General features: G+C 36.5%; 2 protein-coding genes across 3 annotated transcripts; both read left to right on the forward strand.

Annotated features, from left to right (window-relative positions):
- The first annotated feature begins 1,524 nt into the window (after positions 1-1,524).
- On the forward strand, positions 1,525-12,550 carry LOC109217264. Of its 2 annotated transcripts, none has more exons than XM_019381495.1 (11): positions 1,525-1,649; positions 1,735-1,820; positions 2,128-2,236; positions 3,166-3,264; positions 3,356-3,421; positions 3,840-3,956; positions 4,264-4,338; positions 9,745-9,847; positions 10,033-10,080; positions 11,768-11,889; positions 11,978-12,550. In XM_019381495.1, exons 1-11 carry the CDS (start codon positions 1,581-1,583, stop codon positions 12,068-12,070), a joined length of 987 nt encoding a protein of 328 aa, XP_019237040.1. In that variant the 5' UTR covers positions 1,525-1,580; the 3' UTR covers positions 12,071-12,550. The 2 variants fall into 2 exon arrangements, with proteins under 2 accessions (XP_019237040.1, XP_019237041.1); XM_019381496.1 differs by having other exon boundaries at positions 2,131-2,236.
- A 3,547-nt stretch (positions 12,551-16,097) lies between these two features.
- Positions 16,098-17,025, forward strand: LOC109217262. Its single transcript, XM_019381490.1, has one exon. It carries the CDS (start codon positions 16,171-16,173, stop codon positions 16,768-16,770), a length of 600 nt encoding a protein of 199 aa, XP_019237035.1. The 5' UTR covers positions 16,098-16,170; the 3' UTR covers positions 16,771-17,025.
- The last annotated feature ends 5,242 nt before the right edge of the window (positions 17,026-22,267 follow it).

Raw genomic sequence — 22,267 nt, forward strand, 5'->3', positions numbered from 1 at the left:
AATAACTACTACTATCAACATACTCTACCAATATCATCTTATAACAACCATCATAGCCGATCAGCCCTGTCGCCAGTTGCATTGCCGCTAATTTTTAGGGTGTGGTTCATCAAAGAAATTTTTTTATACACCATGTGAATTAAAAAGTTTTCTAATATTTTTTAAAAATAATATATATTATAATTTATGTTTATTGGTTTTTAAATAAAAATAAATAATTACATTCAGATGCTGTGAAAAATACTCAACTACCCAGTATTCAGATCTTCATCTTCCAAAACAAACATGGCCTTAGACCTTGATATTAGTTGTTAAGGTCTGCGCGCAAACTTTGAAATTAGGAGTATGTTCACTGTGATCCTATTTTAGAATCTAGCTTCAGATTTATATAAATCTTTTTCATGTTTTATTTTCCACCCCATCTCATTCTTGCTTGTATCATCTTGGTTTGGCAAAGCATTGCAAAGGGAGAAATTAAAAAATAGCCAGATTTATAAGTGGTCGTTCAAAAATAGCCTAGTTTCAAAAGTAATCGAAATTTAGCCACTTTTCATGTAAAGATAAATCTGAGCGAAAACACTGTTCAAAATTCGGAAAATACGCCAGTATATTATGCTGGAGTTCCAGCTCTAACATAAGTACACTAGAACTCCAGCATAATATACTGGAGTTCCAGCAAAGTATACCAGTCCAGTATAATATGCTGGAAGTTCATACACAAATGCTCGAATTTCTAGAATATTATGCTGGAACTTTCCGTGTGTTGGAGTTCCAGCATAATATGCTGGAAGTTCATACACAGCTGCACCGAACTCCAGAATATTTTGCTGGACCTGTCTCTGTTGTAGCAAAATAGTGGCTATTTTTCATTGACTTGGTAAACGCTGGCTATTTTTGAATGACCAGTCCGAAAACTGGCTAGACCGTACTATTTTTACCATTGCAAACCTCATCCAAGAGAAACGTAATATGGACTCAAAAGCCCATGGGATCTTTACACAAATAGCCATCTATATTAATTAGTTAATATCTTTTAGTCATATACTCCCCCGTTCACTTTTACTTGGCATGTATACTAAAAGTAGATTTTTATTTTTACTTGTCACTTTACGCATACATCAATTAATATGGGTATCATGATAAATTATGTACTTCATTTATTATTTTTTAAGGGGCGTGAAAAGTCAAAACGTGCCGAGTAAAAGTGAACGGTGGTAGTACATAAAATATATATTGATTATAAATAACTATATATATCTAATACATAATTATGCTTATATTATACATTCATCGGCTATATTTAGTTTAACTGATAGGGTGAACGGCTATTTGAGTTAATTCTTCGACTTGGAGCTGAAACCCAATACAAGATAATGGGCTTAATTTATTAAAAGCCCATTATTGGGCAACTTAGTCTGTGACACAGATTACATTGCAGCCCAGCCCAATAGAGTGGTGCGTGGGCCCGGGTAACGCGAGATGAGAATCGTAACGTTTGGCTATGTGTCTCCCTCTCAGCCTCTCTCCCGCCATTCCTTAAAACACCGTAAAAACCATTACCAAAAATCAAAGCTTTGAAAATGGCAACTATTTTATCGACAACACCAATTGCAATTCGATTATTCTCTTCAAATTCACAGCGTTATCCGGTACTTTCTTCGCATTTTCAAGTCTCAATCTTTACCTTTTTAATTGCTTCATCATTCATTGTTTTTCTTTCATCTTAAATTGCAGTGTTACTTGCATAGAGCAATGAGAACTGGGCAAACAGGGATTCACATTCAGAAGCATTATCAAATTTCTTTCATATTCAACAAGAGGTTGGCAAAATATCTCTTTCATTTGTATTCCTTTCGTACAACTTTTAAGAATTCAAATTGATTTAGATAGTCACATTATAAACTTTGATGTGATATTTCTCTATAAAACTAACATTTCAATTTATATACAAGTATTATTCTCCACTATCACTGTACTATTATATAAGTCAAAATAAATGTCTTAGATATTTTCATTTTGAAGGAAATTTTTACTTGTTAAGACAATTTAGTGAAGTTCAAATACTTTTCCGTTTTGTATAGGTGAAATGTATACTAATCATCATGTTAATTGTTTGGATATATTAAGCAGGAAAAAATTGATACGTGCAGTCAGTAAAGATGCTGAGGAATCTTTCAAAAAGACTGTGGAGGTGGATAAGCTTATAGATACACTGAGGGAGGCAAGTGATAAGGAAGTAAGTAAATCTGCTCTCAATTTTCTTCAAGGCTTTCTCCATTAGCATATCTCAGCTGCTCTCGATTTCTTTTTATAACCGTGATGTTTGGGCAATTTGCATGCAGCTTGACTAATCTACCTGTTACGTGCTACCTCCCATTGTATGTAACTCTATCTACCAAGGCTCAAACAAATGAGAAGAAAGCACCTAATGTCTTTTATCTCTATAGGGATTTAAACCGTGGTCTCCCCATGGTCCATTCGTGCTTGCTCCTGATTCAGTAATTCACGTAAGAGTAATAACTAATAAGACCACAAGTAGAAAGGTAATCCTACCAAAAGATGTACACCTGCGAAATATCACAGCAGTAAGACCAGTAATTACTCGATGACTACGAGAATAATTGCTTTGTGCTAGTTCTTACCTAGATATGCCTCTGATTTGCATTCAATTAAAGCATTCTGAGTGACTACTGCTGATTAGTTGGCAAGATAGCTAATAATGTACTGTGTACCTGCAGCAGCTTCTAGTTTGCAGCTGCAGCTGCAGCAGCTTCTACCTGCATTCAATTGCATGCAATGTCTTGTCAGTTTCAAAAGAATATAGCAATGTTATTGTCAATCATGAGGCTGCTAGTGTAGTTGCGAGTTCTTTTGTATCAATTAGTTTGTTTCTGTCTCTTAGTTGGGGAATTCTGGTCAAGCCCTCTCTTTTCTTTTCCAATATAGTGGGCCTAGTTTTTTTCTGTGTAGTGCAATTTGTTGGATTATAGATTTGATTATCCTGATAAGCTCTCTATTGTTGTGAATCTGAACATGCTATGATACCCTTAAAGAGCTATTAAATAAATTGCTATACTAGTCAAAGTTGAGACCATTTTCTGTATCTCAGCTTTGATCTACATTGATGAAAATTTTCCTTTATCATTCTCTGTATTATGGTTGCAGCTGCCACAGCTAGTTGTGGAGAACGTTCTCGCTTTCAACGAGAGCTTTTGGATAAGACTTGCAGCTAGAGCAGACACCTGCAAGTCTGACGATGACAAAGCACGGTTCCATTTCTTATTATTTTCAGCTGGTTTATGCTTCATGAATTCTTTCAACTTCCAGAATAAGCTTTGTCGACTTTCTTTTACAGAAAGACTACGAGGAGCTGGCGTTGTCGGTAATGAACATCGTAGATCGTCTTGTTCACAAGACAAAAGTATATATTCTATCTCCCTTCCTATTGTCCAATTAGTGTGAAGTCTCATGGAAAAACCCACGCCACACTTGAAATTCCTTTTAGTGTCATTATGCATACCTTATATTTGCCACTTGATCAATTAAAAATAACGAATAGCAAAGCAAAGAACAGAAAATTTATTGAGAATTTCCATATGATAAGATTTGAGTGTAGGATGTGTTATTTTTCTTCTTCCATGTTCCTCACCTCTCCACCTAGAAAGCACGCCACACTTTTTTTTTTTTTTTTTTTTTCGTTTTCTCTTTCTATTCTCAACCTTCATTTACCACTGCCACAGAAGGTCAGCTTGGTGCTTGTGACCACAAAAATACTTTTATGGTATGTATTTCATATGAGCAACAGCCAGTTTCTAATGGCATTTCTTCTCTCCCTGCAGGAAAAGATAGACTCGTCTACTGATGTGCTCAAAGCAATCCTAGAACCTGTGCTTGATGAAGTAGAAGAAATTTCTTGGCCTGTTAGGGATCCTGAGGCTCTCAGTCTTATGGAGAAAGTATGTCTTTTACATCCTGTCTAATTTGAGCTAGTTTTCACAGTGGACTATTTTGAAATGCCATGGCAGAGTCAAGACCTGAAGTGAACATCATCCCTCCTAAGTCAAAAGTAAGGGGGTGCAAGGAGGAGGTTGAGTAATAGAACTATGCTAGAGTTCTTACTTATTCAAAAGAAAAAAAAGTATGCTAGAGTTCTGTTCAGTGTTCATATATCTATTTACATAGATTTTTTTTTATTAAAACGATTTGCTTTCTTGGGCTTTGTGGCTATGTGTTATACCTGTTTTAGTTTACTTTAACATTCAGGAAATAAATCAAAGGGAGCAAGAAGGCCAACTTGATGAAGGGTTCCTCTCAGAAGTCAATGCACAGCTGCGGCAAGTGAGTCTTTTTGAGTGAATCTCACTGCCTAGTTCTCTTTTATGGTTTAAGTTTACTCTGGGTCTTTGTACTCTGGCATTGTGAGTTAGTTTAATGCATATTTTATTTTATTTGTCTTTCTCTCTTCTGGGAGTCAGGTTACCTTTGACTTGGAAAACCTTCCAGCTGAAATTGAAGATTCTAACTTGGACCCCAGAATACACTCTTTTATCTTTCATGTAGGCAAAAGGGTTGTCAAAAAAGATAGCAATCTGTTGGGTCAGCTTGCGAGACATGCCCGTTAAACAAAATGACTGTAATAGTAACAGACTAAAAGGATGCATAAATGGAATGAATGATAAATGGACCTTGGGCCTAACTCAACACCAAAAGCTAGCTTATGAGGTGAGGATTGCCCAAGACCATATAAGTAGACCAAGGACCTCAAATCCCTCCTCCGATGTGGGACAACTCAACACCGCCCCTCACGCCCAGGCCTGCAAACTGGAGCGTGGACAACATTGTTAGTTTCATTGTATAAATAGTAGTAAATAACCCTAATCCCATATGTATCAGGAGTATGACATGTATTGTATATATATATATGGCTCACAGTATCATTGTCATAATGAATCAATAATAATATTTTCTCCCGTGCATTCTCACATGGTATCAGAGCAACCGTGAGACATTTATCGTTGTGCGTCATTCCAGCGATATCCGGGAAGAAAGAACTCAGTCACCGTGCAATTTTCCGGTGACCTAAGTGACTAATTGCGTCAAAGTCACTAATTATCAGTGTTGTGCAAAATCCAACACCAACACAGGTTCCCAAGAGAGATCCGACCAAACCCCAGAAAAAATCACCGGAAAATAGCAAGCCACGCGCCGTCACGCGCCTGTCGGAGCTCTGCCGGCGGCGGCACGTTTGTCCCACGCGCCGGCGCGTTAGACCCCTTCCGGTCAGATTTTGAAAAAGTTTCTTCAGAACAACTTCATCTCCTTGCAATTCCGAGTCCATTGGTACTATTTCCGACAGATTCCGACAACTTTGCAATTTTCCGGCGAGCTACAGTGATTTTTCCGGCGTAAACAGTGATCCCCAGCAATTTCATGCTTTTTCCGGCACGATATTATAATGGAATTCGTACCTGAAGCCTTTAACTCACAATCCGTTGGATTAAATGCAATAAATCCAATCCAGATGGTTTCTTTACCAGATTATATTGAGTTCCTTCAGTACAAAGCACGTAAACAGACATCTTCAGGATTAACCTCCGTTGTTCCAACAAATAGTAGCATGACTGGTGTCTCCCATTCTTCACCTTCTGAGTCTTGGGTCATTGATTCAGGTGCATCTGATCATATTTCTGGTAACAAATCTCTTTTCACTAGTATCTCATATTCTCAATCTCTTCCAACAGTCACAATGGCCAATGGGTCTCAAGCCATGGCAACTGCAATAGGTCAAGCAAGTCCACTTCCTTCCTTACCTTTAGACTCGGTTCTTTATGTTCCTGGTAGTCCTTTTAATCTCATAGCCGTTAGTCGCTTAGCCAAATCACTTAAATCTGCTGTTTTATTTCTTGATGACCTTGTTTTTATACAGGAACGCAGTACAGGGCGGATCATTGGTACCGGGACGTGAATCGGATGGACTTTATTACCTTATCCTTGCAAAATCACATGGACTCACATCTTGTCTTCCTCCAATAACTTCTCCCGTTACTGATTCACCAGATTTATTACATAAACGGTTAGGACATCCCAGTTTGTCAAAACTTCAGAAAATGGTACCTGGCTTATCTCACTTGTCCACTCTAGAGTGTGAGTCGTGTCAGCTTGGTAAGCATACCCGCTCCCATTTCCCGCGGCGTCTTGACAATCGAGCAGAGTCACCTTTTACTTTAGTCCATTCAAATGTTTCTACCTTAGGATTCCGCTACTTTGTCAGTTTCATTGATGATTATTCCAGGTGCACTTGGATATTTTTGATGAAAAATCGATCTGAGTTGTTCTCTATTTTCCAGGCCTTCCATGCTGAAATTCAAAATCAATTTGGGGTTTCTATCCGCACATTTCGTAGTGATAATGCCCTAGAGTATTTGTCTTCCTCATTTCAACAATTTATGAACTCCCATGGGATTATTCATCAAACATCTTGTCCGTACACATCCCAACAAAATGGGGTAGCTGAAAGAAAGAATAGACATCTTATTGAAACTGCTCGTACCCTACTCATACAATCTCATGTTCCGCTGCGTTTTTGGGGGGATGCAGTTCTTACATCTTGTTATCTTATTAATCGTATGCCATCTTCAGCTATCCAAAATCAAGTTCCATTCTCTGTCCTGTTTCCCCACTTACCTTTGTTCTCTCTTCCACCCCGTGTCTTTGGGAGTACGTGCTTTGTTCATGACCTTACTCCAGGAAAAGATAAGTTAGCTCCTCGTGCTCTTAAGTGCATATTTCTGGGTTACTCGAGAACTCAAAAGGGATATCGATGTTATTTTCCTGACCTTCAGCGATTTCTTATGTCTGCTGATGTTACCTTCTTTGAAACCCAATCATACTTCACAGGTCCAGTTAATCACTTAGATTTTTCTGAGGTGCTACCTGTTCCTTCTTTTGGAGATTCAGTCCCTATCTCCCATTCATCTTCCTCCATTGCTCCACCGCCTACAGTTCCAGCTACAGCTCCACCACCTATAGCTCCAGTATCACCACCGAGTCCAGTGCCACCACCTAGTCCAGTTCCACCAACTATAGCTCCAGTGCCACCACCTAGTCCAGTTCCACCAACTATAGCTCCAGTGCCACCACCTAGTCGAGTTCAACCTTCTACAGCTCCACCACTCCTGACTTATCATCGTCGTCCGCCCCCAGTATCAGTCCCAGCTGATTCACGTCCTGCACCTGACCCTGCTAATACTGCGGACTTGTCTCCTCTTAATCAACCGATTGCACTACGAAAAGGTATACGGTCCACATTTAATCCTAATCCTCATTATATCGGTTTAAGTTACCATCGTCTCTCATCATCCCATTGTGCATTTGTGTCATCTTTGTCCTCTGTTTCCATTCCTAAGTCTACAGGTGAAGCACTGTCTCATCCCGGATGGCGACAGGCTATGATTGACGAGATGTCTGCTTTACATACGAGTGGTACTTGGGAGCTTGTTCCTCTTCCTTCAGGTAAATCGACTGTTGGTTGTCGTTGGGTGTATGCAGTCAAAGTTGGTCCAGATGGCCATGTTGATCGACTTAAGGCTCGTCTTGTTGCCAAAGGATATACTCAGATATTTGGACTCGATTACAGTGATACTTTCTCTCCCGTGGCTAAAATAGCATCAGTCCGCCTTTTTCTATCCATGACTGTTGTTCGCCATTGGCCTCTCTATCAGTTGGACATTAAGAATGCTTTTCTTCATGGTGACCTTGAGGATGAGGTTTATATAGAGCAACCACCTGGTTTTGTTGCTAAGGGGGAGTCTAGTGGCCTTATATGTCGGTTGCGCCGGTCCCTCTATGGTCTAAAGCAATCTCCTCGAGCCTGGTTTGGTAAGTTCAGCACAGTTATTCAGGAGTTTGGCATGACTCGTAGTGAAGCTGATCACTCTGTACTTTATCGACATTCTGCTTCAAATCTCTGTATTTATCTGGTCGTTTATGTTGACGATATTGTTATTACCGGCAATGATCAGGATGGTATTAGTAAGTTGAAGCAACATTTCTTTCAGCACTTTCAGACTAAGGATCTGGGCAGATTAAAGTATTTTCTGGGTATTGAGGTCGCTCAGTTTAGCTCAGGTATTGTGATCTCACAACGGAAGTATGCCTTAGATATTCTTGAGGAGACAGGAATGACAGGTTGTAGACCTGTTGATACTCCGATGGATCCGAATTCTAAACTTCTGCCAGGACAGGGGGAGCCTCTTAGCGATCCTGCAAGATATAGGCGGTTGGTTGGTAAATTAAATTACCTCACAGTGACTAGACCTGACATTTCCTTTCCTGTGAGTGTTGTGAGTCAGTTTTTGGATTCTCCCTGTGATAGTCATTGGGATGCAGTTGTCCGCATTCTTCGTTATATAAAATCAGCTCCAGGCAAAGGCTTATTGTTTGAAGATCGAGGCCATGAGCAGATCGTTGGATACTCAGATGCTGATTGGGCAGGATCACCTTCTGATAGACGTTCTACGTCTGGATATTGTGTCTTAGTAGGAGGAAATTTGGTGTCTTGGAAGAGCAAGAAACAGAATGTGGTTGCTCGGTCTAGTGCAGAAGCAGAATATCGAGCAATGGCTATGGCCACATGTGAGCTAATTTGGATCAAACAGTTGCTCAAGGAGTTGAAATTTGGTGAGATTAGTCAGATGAGACTTGTGTGTGATAATCAAGCTGCTCTTCATATTGCGTCAAATCCAATGTTCCATGAGAGAACTAAACACATCAAGATTGACTGTCACTTTGTTAGAGAAAAGATACTCTCGGGAGATATTGCTACAAAATTTGTGAAGTCGAATGATCAACTTGCTGATATTTTCACCAAGTCCCTCACTGGTCCTCGTATTAGTTATATATGTAACAAGCTCGGTACATATGATTTATATGCACCAGCTTGAGGGGGAGTGTTAGTTTCATTGCATAAATAGTAGTAAATAACCCTAATCCCATATGTATTAGGAGTAGGACATGTATTGTATATATATATGGCTCATTGTATCATTGTCATAATGAATTAATAATAATATTTTCTCCCGTGCATTCTCACATAAATGGGGGCCCAACATCGATAACGATAATTGGGATGGGCCGCTCTGATACCATAATAAATGCACTTTGGGCCTAACTCAACCCCAAAAGCTAGCTTATGAGGTGAGTATTGCCCAAGACCATATAAGGAGACCAAGGACGTCAAATCCCTCCGATGTGGGACAACTCAACATGGAACATATGTCAATTTTGGTATATGAATTTACAAGGACCTAGAAAGATTCTAAATAGTTATCTGGATATATTGTTCCAAACACATACTCCTCCCTGCTGGTCTTGCCTTTATCGGATTTCGTTTAACTGAAACAAAGTGTACTCTTGAAAATAGAAAGGGTCTCCCTTCCCCGTCACGGCCTCCCTCTTCTAATACTCTTCATTCGTCAGACTCACTTACTCATCTTTTATTGTGTTCCCTGACGACTTTCTTAACAGTAAATTCAGCCCCTTCTTAGTTTTGGAACTTGTTCTTCTCCCTATTCGGTTTAACAGTAAATGAAATTGTTCTTTTCTTAACAGTAAATGATTTTAAGCTTGAGTTGGCAAACAAAGTTTTCAATTCACAAGCAAACTCTGTTTATTTGAGGAATGATCATTATAGCGCACTTTCTTTCACAGAGAACGGATAATAGTACTGAGCTTTTCACTGTGTAGGCTAAAAAAGACGGGGACAAGCCAGGACTTGAAGCTATGTTACAAAAAGTTCTGCAATTGTATGCTTCCAGAGTGCTGTCAAAGCGGAGTTATGCAAAAAAAGGTCTGTTTATTGTTTAATTCCATTTGACTTAATTGTTAAGTAATGAACAAGATTTATTTGTTTTCTAGGCCATCGGAATACATCCTTTCTAACTGCAAAGTTGGAGTCACTGTGTTGGTTTGCTGGCATGTTCAATCTGAAAACAAGAATTTGTAGTTCTAATCCTTGCTTTGCTTTTGGTGCAGGAAATGAAGTGTTAAAAGCTGAACAGTTTCTTGAGAGCATTATCAAAGGTATCTCTCAGTTACAAGCTTATTATAAACCGGCATCGGTCCAAATTAGTTGAATTGTGAGACCACCTCATCTATAAGTTTTAGTTGCTAGAGACGGCACACTTATATCTGTTTAATCATGTCTTCAACACACTTATGCTAGAGAGGACATACTTATATGACGAGGCAGAGAGTCATGTAGATATTGAGATCTTTTAGCTCTCTGACTCTCTGCCTCGTCGTTTTAATTGTTTTATCTCTTGTGGGTGGAGTCATTCTGATTATCCCACATCAGATAATGGCCACCAACCTTGCAGTTTCTGAAGCTCATCCTAGTATTGGGTCTACTTTCTTAAGAGGCTGAGCTTGTATTGCACTTGCAGCAATGTATGTTGCAGTTTATATCACGAGGCCCTTAAATTCTAAAATGTTAATAAAATGAAGTATTCTTCCCTCTTGCATCAATTCACAATCTCACCAATCAATTGCACAGAGTGACAGCTGTCTTTCTCTAAGATGATCTTTTCCAATTTCAGCACCAAAGTCAGCTGATCACAACCCAAGTCTATAGTCTGGCACCCACGCCATTGGAACCACCCCACTAAAGAGTGCAGATTCAACTTCATGTCATCTCCATTTACCTCCATTCCTCTGATGAACCAACCGTCACGGACCTTGCAAATTTTCTGAAAATACCCAATCTGTCTCTGACCACATTTGTGAGTAAAATCTATTGGAGCAGCAGACTTGAACTGTTTGTCCGCTCCAGTTTGAGCCGGCAGTTCCAGAACTTTTTATTCCCATTGAATTGTTGAAATAAGGAAGAAATAGTGGTGTGCACTATGAATTTGGTATACTAGGTAAAGGTGATTGTCGCTATAGTAGCTTTAAAATCGGAGAGAGGAAAGGAGTTGTCTATTGTATTTTTATGCTCATGATGCTTTCTTGTCTTGTCTGTTTATTACGAAAAATTGGTTAAGCGAACAACTTTTCCAGCAAAAAGTTTTATCCCTGGTTATTTTAAGATTTACTATTCTAGCATTGCTTCTGCGCTAAAGGAGAAAGTGTTAGTTTTCTGGCTTTTAGGTTTTAGTAGTTGTCATGGATTCCCTTCCCAGTTTGCCATCAAAGGTGTTTTCAGACACTGATAAAGCCTCATAAATAATACGGAGCAAGAGAAAAAAAGACTGACATATGAGGCATAATAAGCAAATTATTTTGAGGACGGAAATGGATGATCTGCTGAGTAACCATACTCTTAGGTGGAGGTTTTTGGGTCTTTGTTAGTTAATGGAGTTCAGGTGGTGTAATAGGTTTGAGTTCATATACAAGGTCAATGTTTTACAGTAATTTACATCATGTAGCAAGTCAATGGTTGGGGGTGGGGGACTAATCCTCAGAGGGTACATCTCTTACTCTTCACACAAAGGTACCTGTAGTTTCAGATACCACAAGGGTAAAATTCATCCTTTTTGGGGGCATTAGAGCAATTAGACTCTCTAGAGCAATGAGTTTCTCAGTTAACATTGGAAATGGACATACATGACTTATCTCTCCTTATGGAGTGTGAGAAGGTTTTACTCGTCTCTATGATCCATTTACCAGCAGAGCAATTCATAAGTGACCTTAACCTTTATATTAATTTACTTCACAATTGCCTAAAATGTTTATTCATCTCTCACGAGATGCACTTACCCCTTTGATGCAGCACCAGAGGAAGAATGGAACAAGCTCTTGATAGATGGCATGACCATTGGAAAAGGTGATATTTCACCTGAGGAATTGTATGCTGTTATTAAGAAGAGAATGGAAAGGACTTTGATACGTACGGTACGGATACAATAGTTGATTTTTGCTCTGTGACATTCATCAAAGGATTGTTCATATGGCTTACTCTTTCTCTCTTTTTCTTTCTCAGGAGGGAGGTTCATACCAGCAGCGAGTTCTGATTGAGTATCTGAAAGGTATTGAGGCAAGAGCGGGGGAGATTGTCAAAGTACTCCAAGGTTGAGATATGGTAGTAAACTAGTAATTACACCTGGAGGCACCATAAGCCCGCATTATTTATATGAAAAGATGATGATATTCGTCTATATATCGTCATTTCTCTACCACGCATTACTGAGCAGCAAACTTTATGAAGCAATCTGAGATCCACAGTCGATCCCCTTGAGTTATGAGGTCTCTATCACGTTTCACATCTTCCATTTTTGTCCCATTGTTTCTATTATTTTTTTCTCCGCTCATGTCTAGTTTTTATCCAATTTCTCTTCTCCTGCCTCCTGTTTGGCCCCTTGTACATTCTCTAACCTGTAAGTATCCGGCATCGCAAGTTTTTCTGAGTGCAATAACACAATGTGGCAGTGCAGTTTGGCAATTTTAACTTGAATGCCGTTTGCATGGCCTACATTAATCTGTTGTAAACTGGTGGAACTGTACTCCATGTCCTCGATTAATGAAATCTATCAATTGGTTTTGATTTCATAGTTAATGATTGAGCTGGTGCCTTCACTGCAGCAAACTGCATGCTGTGGAACTGTTTAATATAGCTACCAGTAGATCAGTTATTTACGAAACTGCTTTCTCTATATTTTTTTGACTGCAAATGTATTTTCCTAAGGTGAGCAGCTCCGCAGTTGTAAGAGAGAGCTGCTTCTTTCCACATTGTTTTACCTGGGTGAATCATTCATGGAGTTACTATCTCTGCTGCCTTAAACTCAACTTGCATGTGTCGTGGTTGTATTTGCAGGTGAATCTTATTACCTTTTTATTTCCGAAGCATATGATAATTGGATTTAACTTATATATGTTGACAATGTGAAGAACTTTTGTGCTATCGGTGTAATTAACTAGGTTGCATGCATTATTTTTCAGGCTACTATTCTTCTCAATTATTATCTGTAGTTATCTAGAGTTACATTTAAGGTAAGCCCCCAGAGCTTGTTCAGCAGTGGCAGTCAGATATTTGTCATCTACCTTGTAAAGTTCTTCATCAAATTGAGCCAACTATAAGTTCACTTTGCCATTACATCTTTCTTCATGAGGTAGGGAGTCTGCATTGTTTATATCCCCTGTTCTCCAAGAAATCAAGAGCAAAATTAATTAAATCTTGATTAAGACGTAAACCAGCCTCTATCAGATAGTAACCTCTTTCTCCAGCAACCTTTGCACCATTTATTGAAATCTTTCCGCAAATTATCAAAAGCTCAAACGCCATTCTTTGCGGAGTCTTATGACCTGATCAACAAGATCGACATTGGCAAAAAGCCTACCTGATCAATAATTTCGGAATTTACGTAACGACGAAAAGTCAGGATCTTTGCAAAGAGCTTTATAAAGCTTTCGTCTCAATTCATATTTAGCCGCGAGCAATCTACGTTTGTGATTTCGTATATTTTACTTTTCCGACATCTTACGAGTTTTTCCCTCATCTTTTTGTAACCACCGATTTGATATGATCGGACATATTACCTTATTTTTTCTCATTTGCCTTTACTTATTATTGAATAATTATATTTTATCATTTGCCTTACTTTTTTATAAGGCCAAATACATAGACAGGCCCTTAAACTTGCTACTATTTTTTACTTAGACACTTTAACCGAATCTATTACCTATTAGACACTTTAACTGTGTATAAAATGTGCCAATCATTGTTGAATCAGAAAAGATAGATCTCATAGTTATCAACGAGATTCCTACTTTTTCTTCTTTGCTCTTTCAAACACGGAACGATGTATCAAAGATGTAAGCTTATTATTTACATTTGATGTCTTTCAATCATCCAAAGAAATGTTATACAAGCTTGGTCTCATTCGATTCTTATATTCAATATGATTAGATCTAAAGTTAATTATGTTGGGCTAGGATTTATCCTCTATTTTCTTCATTAATTAGTTAACTAAAAGGCTCAACACTTTTTGGTCAAACACATTCGTATGTAAGAGATCAGAACCCTCTTAACCAAAAGTAGCAACAATTTCTTCTATACCTACTGAAAGTATAAGGGGGGGGGGGGGGGGGAATTGTTGACTAATTAAAATTTGGTCGACTAATATAAGTATTAGTTGACTAACCACAAGACAGAAAGAGTGAAAGCAGTAAAAAGAAATGGTAAGTCACACACGATTTATACTGGTTCCGTACCGTTGTGGTACTTACATCCAGTTTCCCTTGGGTCACAAGGGTTCCCTTAAGATCTTTGAACAAAAGTTACAATATTGATGGCTTTTTCCCGTTTACCACCAACGTGCAGTATCGACACTTGAGTTCTAATCAGTTGATACAACTTTCTTTTGTACTCTAGATCTCTCTATCTTTTGAGACACTGATAACTCAGAATTACAATGTTTGAACTAAGAAGTAGACAGATTTGGAATACAGTTTGTGTAGTTGCGTGATTTTCTTCTTGAGAGATCAGTCCTCTTATAGAAGAGAAAAGAGCCGTTGAGTCCTTTTCAAAATTGGAGGCACAAGATCTTTAATTAAGGGATTTGACTCAAAGGGTGCCTCTTCGAATCTTGCTCTTTGACTGGCCAAGATTCGAATGTGACCTTCCTTGTCACAACTGAATTCAAGGAGAGATTAATTTGCAAGCACGATCTTCTAAAAAGGAGTGTCCATGATTGGCAATCTGATTTCCCTTGATTGAGGACGGGTCAATCTGCTTCTTGATTGATCATTAATGCAGTACGGAATCTTCATTCTTTCCTTATTTTGAATCCAGTAGCAATCTTGCTGAGCATCTTCATTCTTTCCTTTTTGTTTGTCCTGTAAATATAACATAAGATAATATTATCATCATTGAAACTTAAACTTAAACCTATCACCTACTTCCTTGCATGTATTTTAACTTTATTTGCAGTTGGAGCTAAATTATTCTTTATTGTGTTCCTCATTTTTGTTTGGAAACCCAGATCCTTCCTCCTTAAAAGATGGTTGTATCTCAGTGACTTCTTGACTTTTCGGTTGTTTGTATAACGGTCTTCGACAACTTTCTGTTGCTACATTGCAACTAAGACAAACCTCTTGATGACTGCGGGTGTCGTGCTAGTCCGTTGATCTGCCTAGTGACTCACCGTTGATGGCCGTGTTTGGATTTGTGAAACTCCATCCCTGTCTCTATCACCGACGACTTTGTAAAAAAAGTTCTCTTTGTCAAATTCCAAACCGGAGGCATAAGTTTGAACGTTTGTTAATGGAGAGTTTTAATCGTTAAAAAAAATGGAGAGTTCTAATCGGAGAAAAAAGAGAAAGTATGGGAAGAAAAAATTAAATAAATCAGAACAGCCATGTGTCCTCTTTTAGTTCGGTATTATTGCCACATCACCAAGTGTAAATGTCGCGCGCTTTATTCTTGTCAGAGATCTTCCGGGAGGTGTTCAATTGGCACATTTTATACACAAGTTAAAGTGTCTAATAGGTAATAGAAGTGTCTAAGTGAAAAATAGTAGCAAGTTTGAGGTATTTGGCCTTTTTATAATAACTTCACTAATTACTTGACCATTCAATCATACGGTAGTCTCAATCAAAATTAGAAGTTTCTTGGTTTAATTACTATACTGCAATTTTCTTGCACTTACTACTCCTATTGATTAGGTTTGCTTAAGTAATTAGTGAAGTTATTAATAACCTAAAAATAAAAAATAAAAGTAACTTTCTACAACATATTAAATTTACTGACTGGGTAAATATTTCTTGGAAAAAGAAGTTAAGCCTAATTTTTTTCCTTTCTCTCTTTTTCCTTCTCCATTATTGTCGGATCAACTACTCAACTTATTAACCCAAAACTTCAGAAGAGGGTTTCCTTTGTTTCACGTCTCGATTAAAACGGTACCGTTCCGGATATTCCATCCTATTATTTCGGACTTTCGGTGTATTCCCAGAGAAATTTGCAAAACAAAAAGATCAGAAAAAAGAAATGCACGATACAAGCAAACGACACGTAACGTAAACCAATAAAAATGCAGCAAAAAAACAGGTGGACCAAATTGCTTAGAACTGCTACGTCACCTAAACTGCTCTTCTTATAATTACTTGTAAGTTGTATTATCTCTTTCACAGAAAACTCCTCCATAAGTAAACTTCTAACACAAAAAAATCAGAGCCAATATGTTGAGAATCCTTAGCAAAAATCACGCAACACCAAAATCAACAGCAATGGTTACCAGATCTGAGTCCAAAATCGAAACTTACGATGTTATTGAAGATTTATCTTCGTGGGAATTTGTCAATCCATCGGATGATGAACAAGAAGACAGCTACTCCTTCAGTGATCATACTTCTGATGATGAAAGTGATGAATTGATGTCAAAGGAGGACGATCCATGTGAAATCGGGTCACCGTCTTCTCCTTCACATGTTCAAATCACTGGTTCATTGCTTGTTGATCCATGTGAAATCGGGTCACCGTCTTCTCCTTCACATGTTCAAATCACTGGTCCACTGCTTGTTTTTAATGTTAGGGTTGATGATGGTCATGAGGATGAAGATGAAGAGGAAGAGGAAGAAGAAGATTATGATGGATATGATTTGGATGATGAGTTAGTACCAAAATGGTTGAGTGATAAATTTGGGAGACAAAGGATAAGGAAATTAGGGAAAAGGGCTTGTTCTAGAATGAACAAATCAAAAAGAGGACCTTATATATTTAACAGGCCAGGTTGTGTTCATGGAAAACATGGACTTGGTGTACAGCATAGTTATGTCTAAAGTAAATATTGCAGTTTCAGTTTCAACAAGGATGAATAACTGGGAAGTTTTAGGGTTGTTTTATTTAACTGGAATTATGGCTGATTTGATCTGAATATAATCCTAATTTGTGTATTTAGGACTGGTTGGAATTAGGTTGTTTTTAATTTGGTAACTCTGTAGTTTGCTTTTTAAGCCTAGGTTGTTTACTTGGATTTGGATGTAAATATCTGAATATATCTAATGCATTTCAATTTCAAGATCCACTCTTTTCTCTTTTCTGTGTTGTGTTTATTGGCATATATCAACTATAAAGAACTACTTTTGTTCTTCATAATTTGCACTGCAATCTGAACTCTGAAGACTCTAAGTGTTATTGAGATTCTGTTTTTGCAAATTGCAAGGACTTTGAAAAAGAATTGAACACCATAATTTGATTTCTCCTGTTAAGTAAATCCTGAGTGACAATGTTGTCATGCTATGAAATAAGACACAAAATGAAGACAGATAGCACTTATCATTTTATATTAAGTTGGTGATGCTTTGTGATATGTGGTGATACTAATATTGTTTTCTTTTGTCTTTTTGTTATCCTCGCCAAATCCTACTAATGGTTTGTTGTTGTTGTTGGTGATGCTTTGTGAGGCTGCAATGATTGGGAATAAGAACTTTGTGTACCTTTATCTTTCCTTTTGACAGAGATCTTTTTTAAAAAAAAAAATGCATTTAGGTTTGGTTGACTTTTGACGAGCAAAGGTGATACGATCTTGGTTAAAATCTATGTTGTTCGTACTCTCCGAAAATATCTCCGGGTGCGTGTTGGATCCTCCAAAAGTAGTGTATTTTTGGAGGATCCGAACCGAAACGGGTGCGGCAGCATTTTGGAGAGTCCGCGCAACGTAGGTTAAAATGGGAAAATTTTCTAGCAGTTCTAGCTCCCTTTTGATTATCATGAAATCGTTGAATAGAACATGTCACCATGGTCCCTGTATTACTGCAAATTTTGGTGTTCGGTTCAATTTGCACACATCTCAGCAGTAGTATTTGATATTTGTTGCCTCCGGTGCAAGTATTGAGTAATTCTGCTTTTATGTCCAAGGATTTGAACCACATAAGTTTTTATCCACTATTGACGGTCTAAGCCACACCCCTTGGGTGTTAAAGTAGGTTCTGTGTTCTAACTGAACGGTAGTCTCGCATTTACAAAGTTGTGGTCTCGGTATCTTAATATATGCACTTAATTTTTCTATAACAATCATCATCTATAGCAGCAGTTCCAATAGTAATAAACAAGGTTATTGTAAAGAGGTTTAACTGTCAATAATACAACTATACATACATATACAAGGTCCCAATTAGGATTATGACTATCTCTTGTTTCGTAGAAATAAGTGGTTCACGAGAAATCAAAAAAATATTATATTTGATCTCTAGTTCCGTACATAGCAGTTTTGGGTGGGTTATTACTTGTAGAAATGAGTGGATTATTACTTACAGGAATGATATAATGCTAATCCTTGTTCCACATGGCCAAGAAAGCTAGGTTTTCGCTCTTTGTACACTCTAATTACGCACCTGCTCTGACGCATGAATATATGCAGCCAACTTTAGATAAGTCAATGATATGAATGTGTGTTTCATATCAAACGCTATATCCTCTAGCCAAACGGGCTAGCCATTTTTTAGATTGGTTTTTAAAAATAGCATAGCCATTTTTGATGCAGAAACATTAAGATAGTGTCATGGATTTCGACCTTAAAAATATGTGAAAATTTCAGGATACTATCATGAATTCTAGCATAGTAGGCTATTTTCTAATGACTTTTGAATAGAGGAAAAAACACATGTAGACAAAATTTAAGAAATATTTTCAAAAACGTAGCAGCAATTGGCATTTTACTAACATGGCAGCTAAATAAATACATATCTTATCTGACAGCTATAAATATTGATCAATAATCACGTTTAAGAAAAATATCCAAAGAATTTCTTCCCTAAAAAAGCGCCAAAGTGATTCAGTTTTTAAAAATAAACAATAGTCCTAAAAAAAAAAAAGCAAATATAACTAGAAATGTATGTGAGGATAATTTTCATCCAAAAATAACTCCCAGTCCTCCCTCCCTGTAGGCATAGTATACCCTTTTTCAGCGAAATTCTTGTCACAAAAAGAATTTAATTCAATAAAACTATTTAATATTATTTGCAATATATTATATTTAAAAATTTATTTACTGTATATTTATACATAAGGAATAACAATGGTATACATAAGCATATAAGTATTAAACTTGTTACTACTTATAATATTAAATAATAAATAACATATACATCATATATAAAAATATATATTTTATATTTTAAATATACATAAAATATATTCAGATTTTCTAAAATATACATAAATTATACATTAAATATATAATACATACACAGAATATATACAGAATTATATATTATTTAATAATGATACATCAAACATATACTATATAAATAAAAAGACATGATGTATTTTTGTTTGAGAGAATAATGGAAATGTGATTTTAAGACCAACTATTTATTTGGAAAAAGAAATTCATAGACAAACGGTAAGTTTAGAAAAGTTCAAATTAAAGAATTGAGAGAGAAGTGGATAGATTAATTTGGCTCAAAACTAATCCCTTAAATTGTGGTTCAGTGTTTAAACGTTTAAGAAATTGATGGTCATTAACTAAGGTAAGGGATCTTTGAAAATGCTACAACTGTAAATTGAATGTGCTTTTTTTGGAATAAAACAGAAGTACTATTATTTGTATAAATATTTTTTAATAAGAGTCCTACCATGTAAAAATCTCTTTTGAGAATATGTGGCTTTTTTTCAGTTACAAGTCCGGAAAAATGACTATTTCTTAGCTTTACCCCATAGATCTGTCATGGTGTCCTTCTCAGCCTCAACGATTGGGCTTGCTAAGGGCTGACTCCATTAGATATAGGGGTATTAATTATCTTTTAGCCCGCTCATAATTTATATTCGATAGCCAAAAAAGTGTATAAAATATGTATAATTTAGTATATTTACTATATATATATATATATATATATATATATATATATATATGAATTCAAAAAATATATTTTTTGGTTATTATTTCGAAAGAGGTTATACAATATCATTTTCCGTTAGAGAGGTATATGCTGATCTGCCGTTAAACTACCACAAAAAATGCAAGCACTCCTATTTTTATGGTTGGGCTTTGTTCTTCTTCCCACTGATGAAGATCTTCTATTTGTTCCCCAAAATTTCATTATGAGTGGTTAGCATATCAATTGAGAGGTCAAATACTTTAGGACTAAAATAGAACCCACTTCTAATTCTTTTGTGCTTAAAGAAGACGTAAATTATAACAAATATATCAAATTTATCATTGTGGATTACTCTTACAACATAGATTTAAAAATAAATAATAAATGTTTACATAAAATTAATAATAGTACCTACTGTCTGCGGTCCAAAATAAGTAATTTTTTGGTTGTTTTCACACATATTAAGAAATTCGCTTTTTAACATTAATTAGCAATGAAATTGACCATATTAATATTTACTATCTCTTCACATAAACACTCCTAACACATACTCCAGCATTATTTGCTCCAACGACAATGTAGGAAAAAAATAATTTATTTATTCTTGAAATCTGGAAAAATCACTTATTTTGGACCACAAAAAAAGGCCAAAAAATCACTTATTATGGACCGGAGGGAGTACATAGTAAGGAAATAGTATATAAAGGAAAGTAATATTCTTTATAAACTCTGGAAGAGCTGTGTTACTAGTGTAAGATATTGAAATCCAGATAACGGTAAATGTATTGGAAGATATGTTACCATTTGGCCATAGATTTTGGGTATTTTTAAAATTAAAAAAAAAATAAAAACAGTGTTTGTTCATGGAATACGATTAGCTTTCGAAAAAAAATTTGAAAAAAAGTTTCAAGTTCCCAAAAACTGGTTTAGGGCAGTTTTTGAGTGAAATTTTTTCTTCCACTCACAAAACTTCAACTTTTTTCAAATAAAATGCATGTCCAAACGCAACTTCAACTTCCCAAAATTATTTTTCAACACAATTTCAAACTATTCTTTTTTCAAATTTTAATTAAATTTATGTCCAAACGTTAGCGTCGAAAAGCATCATTTTTTCCCAATAGAGGGGGGAAGAAAACAATTAATGAGGTTATTATGAAAAGGATTTTGTCCTCGGAGACAGACAACTCGTACTCATGATATGATGATAGATAATAGCATATAATATAATGTAACTATTCTGAAGGATTGAAATACCCTCAAGAACAATTTAGGCACAAGCAAGAAATTTAGCAAAAGCTATATAAAAGAAATTTATTAAACTAGGGAGAGAACTTGGTAGGAGGGTTCCTCACAACTCATAAACTCTTGAATCTCTCTACAAGAAAAAACAAGTAGTAGCACCCCTATTTATAATACTACAAAACCAAAAACATATTCCAATATAAAATTGGTAAACAAAACCTAACTAGACATGAATTAAATAAACTACCAAATATCAAATCCTAGACAACTTAGAAATACTAATTAATCTTAATTTAGTTTCCAACAGCTTCCCTTAAACCAAGATCTTCAAATTTGATCATGCCCAACATCTTCTTCAACTTGATGAATAACTCCAATTTTAGTGGCTTTGTGAAAACATCAGCAACTTGCCACATCAACAACTTGCTCTCCAGTCTTGCAATACTCAATAACTATCTCTTTGTCTTGAACCAAGTCACGAATAAAGTAAAATTTGTTATCAATGTGTTTGCTACGCCCATGAAAAACTGCATTCTTTGTTAACTCAATTGCAGACTTGCTATCACAAAAAATTGTTGTAGGACTGTCTTGCTTGTATTGAAGAAATCCAAGCATTCTTCGTAGCCACAATGCTTGTGTAGCACTACTTGTTGCGGCCATGTACTCTGCTTCAGCTGTTGATAAAGCAACAACTTGTTTCTTTTTGGAAGACCAAGAAAATACACCAGAACCCAAATAAAATGCATAGCCAGAAGTACTTTTTCTTTGTATTGTATCACCAGCCAAATCACTGTCTGTAAATCCCACAAGACTACTATCATTAGTCTTTGAATAAAATATACCATCAGTTTGCGTACCTTGAATATATCTCAAAATTCTCTTTGCTGCTTGCAAGTGGGATTGTCGTGGAGTCTCCATAAATCTGCTAATTAATCCAACTGCATAAGTAATATCAGGCCTTGTAGAAGTCAAGTACCTTAGACTCCCTACCAATTTTCTAAAATATGTAGGATCAACAAAGTTACCAGTCTCATCTCTAACAAACTTCAATTTTTCTTCAACAGGGGTCAAAATTGGTTTGGCTTTATCCATATTAAATCTCTTTAGAATATCACCTGCCTTCTGCTTGTATCCTTTAACAACTAATCTCGCCTTTAAACGATCCACTTCTCCAGTTGGTTTGAACTTGGTCTTGTATACCCACTTGACTCCAATT

Source organism: Nicotiana attenuata, unplaced genomic scaffold, assembly GCF_001879085.1.
Source record: "Nicotiana attenuata strain UT unplaced genomic scaffold, NIATTr2, whole genome shotgun sequence".
NCBI lineage: Eukaryota > Viridiplantae > Streptophyta > Magnoliopsida > Solanales > Solanaceae > Nicotiana > Nicotiana attenuata.